Here is a 6,855-nt window from a genome sequence, read left to right on the forward strand (position 1 = left end):
TCGCTCGGCTGGCCTGGGAACGCCTTGGAGTCCCCCCGGAAGAGCTGGAGGAGGTGTCCGGGGAGAGGGAAGTCTGGGGATCCCTGCTCCGACTGCTGCCCCCGCGACCCGGACTCGGATAATGCGGTGGACAATGGATGGATGGATGGAGTCAGCAAAACTTGAATACGCTGAATTTATTTTGCATAGAGATACAACACCTCGTACATGTACATCTCTCTCTCTTTTTTGGGGGGTGCTTACAATGATGTTTAGGAATTTACCATTGGAATATTTTTGATGAGTCTAAAAATAGGGTATAAAATAAAATACATCATGTCCACTTAAAGCGGTATGACAATACTTCCTGTAACATCGGAACTGTGGTCTTTTGTGTGGTCTATTGGCTGGTGTTTTCCGCTGGGGCTTTTCTGCCCGTGGTTATCTCATATGTTGTTGTTTCTCCTGTTACCGTGCAGTTCTGCAATGACGCATAAGCATGCCATCAGTTCAAAAACTAAAAAGAAGCCTTTAGTTCCATTATAGTTCCCCAAATTTTCTGAGCAAACCAGCAACTATGTTTAGGTCTCATTAAATGTTGTGTGAGTGACTGCAGAGTGCCAAAAATGAGAAAAAGAGAGAAATGATTGAGATCCACAGTATTAATGAATAATTTGCTTATCTTTCATTGATAAGTGATAAAAGGTGTTATCTTTTACAATGTGTGAGTGTGACTACTGAAGCATCTGGGATTTTTGTAAAGGAAAGTCAGTAAGTGAGTGCAGCATGATCTGTGCAGAGTGAAATACACAAGCAAATATAATACTATTAACTAGAATTAAACTGAAATTAAGATTTTTTGTTTCTGTGTCCCTAGCTCCCTTACTGTTAATGGACTTTTTAACCCTTTTAACATGTTCATGAGGTGTTCCTTATATGAGATGCCTCTATTATGCGGTCGCTCATAATACTTGAAACTTGAAAACAGGCTTTGAAAGTGTAAATCGAAAAGAAAAGATCTCAAGTGATGAAAGAAATGTAAGATTTGAGAAGGTTTGAACTTTTGTTCTGAACAAACTAACTCTGATAACACAAATTAATCTGAAAGAAAATCAATTTAAAACATATTTCATGAGAAAACTACAATAAATAAAATGTGCTTTTAATCTTGAATAAAGTTTTTTTGCACTCTTTTCCTTTTGAAAACTTTTTTTGCTTTTCAGTAAAAAAAAGTTTCAACTTTGCTTCATTCAACTTGTGTTTTGTTTTATTTATTTGTAAAAAATAAACAGATAGTATTTCCTGATTTAGCTCTATATAAATGGCCTTTAGCTGAACTGTTGTGTGGATATGCCGTGTGGTGAGGAAGCATTTCTGAAGTTGATATCATCACATACTACAGGAGACATGTTGTGCCCACTAACAAGTCGAAACATGTTAAAGTGGAAAGGTGTGAAGTACAATTGTCAACATATTACAAAGATGCAGAATAGAAGCTCCCTATTCATCCACTTTGATGCAGTTTTCTGTTAATAGCAGCTGGTTTTACAGGGTGGAGTCAGAGACTCAACCCCACCCCATTCTTACTCAGGAACATTGCTCGTTTGAGATGTATCTTACAACTTTCAGCTATCTAAAGATAGCTCCGCTGGAGGCTGAGGTTGATATGGGGCTGTGATGTCACAGTTCTTTGAATTTAAATGACATTTTCCGACCCAAACAAGGTGACATGATTGTAATAAGTCAGAAATTTTGATTTGGTAGTCACTTCAGACATATAAACAGCCTATAAGTTCTAGTGCAGTGATTTTTCAACCACATTGCCATTGAGCTCCAGGACATAATCCAATATCACTTAAGTACTATTATGTAGTTTATGCAAATGATTTCCCATTGTTGAGCAAGGCTGCTTAAAGTGACTAGCAGAGTAATCAAATACTCTTCCAGGTCAGTGTGGTAGTAGGAAGTGCCCTAATGACCAAGAAAACAAACAAACAAAAAAATAATCAAATTAGGTTGTGGTGTAGGCAATTTTTTTTTTTTCTAAATTGTTAAGAATCTCCTGTGTGTCAAAAAAGGTAGAAAAACCCTGCTCTATTGACAAACCTTTTTTTTCTTCATATGCTCTCTTTAATTTGTGGATAAATCACTCAAAATCCATCAAATGAGCGGAAAATTGGGGAAGCTGGAAATCAATCAACTGCATTTCTTTTAATTCAATTTTACATATTGCTTGTGAACTGACCCTTTATGCTGAGTACAATTAAGAACTAAAAAGAAAAACAGTCCTCCTCACCTGTAAGGGTGCCCTCCTCCACCTGACCCTCCACGCCTGCGGCCTTGCACTTCTGCACGAAGCCTTTCTGCCGGAGCTTCTCCAGCTTCCTCATGGGTGACTGGTCGATGACTTCATACATGGCCTCCATCCTCACGGGGTAGGGATACTTCTCCTCCACCTGCAGGGTTTTCTTCAGCAGCACCATCCCAAACTTACCTGAAGGGCAATTCATAGGGGTGAAACAATATATCGTGCCATGAAATTTCGCGATACAAAAACATCACAATACGTGTCGTGGAGGTGACAAACTGTAGCGCGATATTGGGTTATTAATATTAATATATTGTGTTTACTAGTAACGCGCATCCTATTGGTGCAGCGGGATCACGTGACAACCGCGCCTCTACCCGCAGACCAAAATCTTACTACGCTCAGAAACTAGTATTGTTTTGCGGTCCCGATCATGGGACTCTTAGGGGGTTTTGAGCTCCGACCTTTTACTTATAAGGTTAGCATGAATCAACCTTTTTTATGATGTAAAGATTGTGTAGCGGGATGAAAACGATAACGGGGTTCCCCTTACGGCCTCAGGCTTGTGGCTGAAGCTCTTAGCTCTGTCATAAGCTAATTAACAGTCATGTTGCATTATGAGTTTGGGACTTTTCATAGTTTATTTATTTACTTTTCTTTATTTATTTAATTTTAGTTGTTACATTTCTGGAAAAGAAAAAAGTCAAGTCATACAAGAGAGAAACTATTCAGTGTTGTCAGAGTTTGACATTCCCCCCAGCCTTTCAGCAGTTTCTGTTTTGCCCCGTCTGTGTCCCATTTGCCCTGATTGTCTGCACCTGTGTCTCGTCATGTCTCGTTATCCCCTGTGCATATCTGGTCTTGTCATTCCCTTGTTCCCTGTCGGTCCGTACTGTTTGGTCCTCCATGTCTCCTGCCATGTTTTTCCTGCCTCAAGTTTTTGATCCCTGTTTAGTTTCTTTTTGATCCTGCCAAGCAGCGCTTTGTTTTTTTGGTTTTCTGGAATAAATCCTTGATTTTTGCAACTCCTGTCTCCTGCTCTCCTGCGTTTGGGTCCACACCAGACACCAGACACCAGACGTGACAAGTGTGTGGCAAAATATTTTTACTTGTATGAAACTGAAGATGCATAATGCAAACCTGACATTTACTTTTAGTTCAGTTTGTGGAAAATGGTTGGCCTGGCTTTCTCTTTAAAACTTAAACAGTTATAAAGCATTACAAACTGTAACAATAGGGCAAACGCACAGCATTGTTTTGTATTTTGTGTCTTTCAAATAAAAGACAATTTTTTCCAGTCATATGTTCCTCATGCAAGGTTGTTAAAAAAATACTGCTATAATATCGTATCGTTATCATGAACTCAATATCATGTATCGTACCGTATCGTGAGATTAGTGTATCGTTAAGGCGGATTTATGGTTCTGCGTTACACCAACGCGTTCCCTACGGCGTAGGCAGTGCGTCAATTTAACGCAGAACCATAAATCAGCCTTTACACCCCTACTGTCAGGGTTTGACACTTCCCCTCCAGTTTGTGAGTTTCAGTTCTGTCCCTCCTGTGTCCCATTGGCCCTGATTGTGTGCACCTGTGTCTCGTCGTGTCTCGTTACCCCCTGTGTATATCTGGTCTTGTCATTCCCTTGTTCCCTGTCGGTCCGTACTGTTTCTACCTCCATGTCTCCTCGTAGTTTTTGTCGTTCAAGATCCTGGTTTTTTGTTAATCCTGCAGCGCTTTTAGTTCTTGGTTTTTTGAAAGAAATCCTGCCTTTTTGGCCGACTCCTGCCTCCTGCTTTTGGGTCCTCAACTAAACCACATCCTAACACCTACCAATTCAACAAGTTAGGCTGCGAATACAGTAACATGGGAGCTTGATGTGGGGTATGTTCCGCTTAAAGGAGCTTGAGGCTCCTTTTAAGAAATGAGACTCTCTAGCGCCACCCTTCACCACGACGGCCGTCGGGGGTACTGCAGCCAACAGTGAAGCCGGCACGGGAGAACGGGGAGAACGCACATGCAGCGTCATGTGACGTCACATCCGCAGGACAGCACGGGAAATTCGGGACCGAATTGCAACACATTTTGCAGCACACAGCCTGTTCAAGGCAACGGAGAGATACGCTAGAGGGCTCATTCTTTTGGGTTTGGAACGCTTCATCTGACATTATTACTAGAAAACTTAAAATGTATACGGATTTTTTTCATAAATCTTGCCACAATCCGGCCTCAAGCTCCTTTAACACTTACCTTTCTCCAGTTTGAGGAAGCTCATGAGCCTGGGGATGATGGCGGTGTCCAGCGGCTCCTCGAACACCTTCCCCTCCGGGCTGATGCGCCTCACCTTGCCCCCCATCTCTCCCTCCTGGTGGAACATCACCACCTGATGGACGTGCCTCTCGGCCAGCTCGCAGTAAACGTCCGGCTTCAGGAGAGACATCATCATCCTGTAGTAGCCGTCTGACTCGTGGGGCGCAGAGATCACCAGGACCCGGTTCTTCCCGGCGAAGCTGGCCAGCAGGTTGGGGGAGCCGGCTCCGGCCGGCCCGCGGGCCAGCCGCGCTCTGGCTCCCGGCGCGCCCTCGTCCCGCAGCAGCTCCGAGCGGCGCGGCAGGCCCAGCTGTCCCCTCACTCCCCTCCTGGCCGCCGGGCCGTGACCCCCCGCAGCCTTCCCCGTCCTCGCAGCCTCGTCAGCCTGCACGTCTCCCCCCCTTGTCTTGGATGCGTGGACAGATATCGCCGAGTTAAATCCAGGGCGCAGACGCGCCGCGCCGGAGCGCTCCTTGTCCGGCTGGACGCGTCCCGTCCGGAGCCGCCGCTGCAGCCGCACCCGCTTCAGGTGAGTCTGCCTGTCCGCCTCGGTCCATGTCAGCAGGTACACCAGAGTCACGCCGAGGAGGAAGAGCAGCCGCATGACTGTGGTGAGATGGTAAATAAAGTCGGTTTAAAACACTCACGACCCCCACTGGCGGAGCTTCGATGCGGACGCGTCTTTTAGAGCATTTGTTGTCAATCAATTAATTCCAGATGAGGACATACCGTCCGCCAGATTGCAGAAAATACTTTCAGAGCATGCCTTTTGCTGATGGAGACAATCCTTTTTCCTGGTCTGTTCTTTATTTGACAAACAAATCGAATACAAGAGGAGTTTAAATAGCGCGTAAAGTTACATCCACAACTTCATACCAGGCGCTCTTTCAACAGGAGGGCAACAGTGCAGATCATCGCTCATAAAAAAAATTAAATAAATAAATTAAAAGAAATCCCAAACCGGATAATGCCTCTAAAAAAACAATATAAGGCGTTCAGGATAAAACAAAGAAACCAAAAGGCGTTTGGATTGCGTCACATCGCCATAACGCGCCGTTCATTTGCGCCCTGGTAAATGATGAAGCTCCCGTTAATCCTCGGGCATTGTTCATTTCCAGCGGGCAGGGAGAGGCAGCTCTGTCCGAGGCTCGCTGGACCTTCGCTGGGACTGCAGAGGAAACGCGGCTCTGGCTCTTCCCAGGTTTCCCCCCTTGGCAAATGTGAGCTTTGGAGGCTTTCCCAGAAATGTCCGCACAAACCTCAGCCTCCGGACTGTTGGCGACGCAACGTCAGGACCTGCTCCGGGACTGCAGCCCCCCCCCCCCCCCCCCCCCCCCCCCCCCCTCTGTACATGTGGGGGAAAAGGCTCTCTCTGGAGAGTTCTTAGTTTTCATTGAAGTTCAAAATATAGCATTCGATTATACAAAAAAAAAACATCTATAAAAAGTTTAATATTTTTAAAAGATTAGCTAGAAGGGAGCTTATCATAATCAAAACAAGTTCCTCCCTGAAAGCTAAGAGTGAAACGCCCACAAATGTTTTTTTTTTTTTTTTTCTAGAAGGTTGCAGCTCTTTCTTTTGGAGTCCAGAAACTTTACAGGCACGAATGTCTTAAAGAGAAACACAGAACTGATATCCAAACTGATGGACCCCAAACTATGAGAACAATTCCAAATGAATGAAGTTGGAACACGTTTGCTGCCAAAATGAAATAATGAGCGTTTTTTTGCTCTTTTAGTGACTCTTCAAGTCCAGTCTTTTTCCATTCCCTCTATGAAAGTGTCCCACTTTGGCTTGTAATTAAGGCCTCAGCAAAGAAAAAGTAAACCACTGAGCCTAAGCCACATCCAGTCTCACAGAAATGGTACATCCGTTTACTGTATGTGCAGCCTGCAGCTGCTTATTAAAGTGAAACAGAATTCACTTTACCTTAAATATAATAATCTTGTCCCATGCTGTTTCTATACTGGGTTTATTACTCATCTTTGTGTGGCTTCCTCTTCTTATGTTGGAATTACATATTCAAATATTTAAGATTGTATTTATTTTTTACTTTAAGTTCTGATGCTACGTTAAACATGTAGGTCCACTGGGTTGATGAAAGAGCCTCTCAAAATACTGCGCTGATGAGTACGAATGAACCGCCGAGCCTTGTAAAACCACTTTGTCTCACTTCTGGTGAAATCAGCAACTATAATGTTCAGCCGACCTTTCAAGCGATCAGGCTATCTTTATGTCATCTATCTTCATGGCCGCTTTC

At 44.0% G+C, this 6,855-nt stretch overlaps 1 protein-coding gene across 1 annotated transcript in view; it reads right to left on the reverse strand.

Annotated features, from left to right (window-relative positions):
* The window catches only part of ccdc80 (coiled-coil domain containing 80), a 35,729-nt gene extending 29,873 nt beyond the window's left edge, over positions 1–5,856 (reverse strand). Inside the window, exons 1-2 of the mRNA XM_061723247.1 lie at positions 4,536–5,856; positions 2,276–2,473 (exon numbers count right to left, since the gene is read on the reverse strand). Coding sequence (XP_061579231.1) covers positions 2,276–2,473; positions 4,536–5,199 — 862 coding nt within the window. The 5' untranslated portion in view covers positions 5,200–5,856. The remainder of the gene's footprint in view (positions 1–2,275; positions 2,474–4,535) is intronic.
* Between the last annotated feature and the right edge of the window lie 999 nt (positions 5,857–6,855).

This window comes from Cololabis saira, chromosome 6, assembly GCF_033807715.1.
Source record: "Cololabis saira isolate AMF1-May2022 chromosome 6, fColSai1.1, whole genome shotgun sequence".
Taxonomy (NCBI): domain Eukaryota; kingdom Metazoa; phylum Chordata; class Actinopteri; order Beloniformes; family Belonidae; genus Cololabis; species Cololabis saira.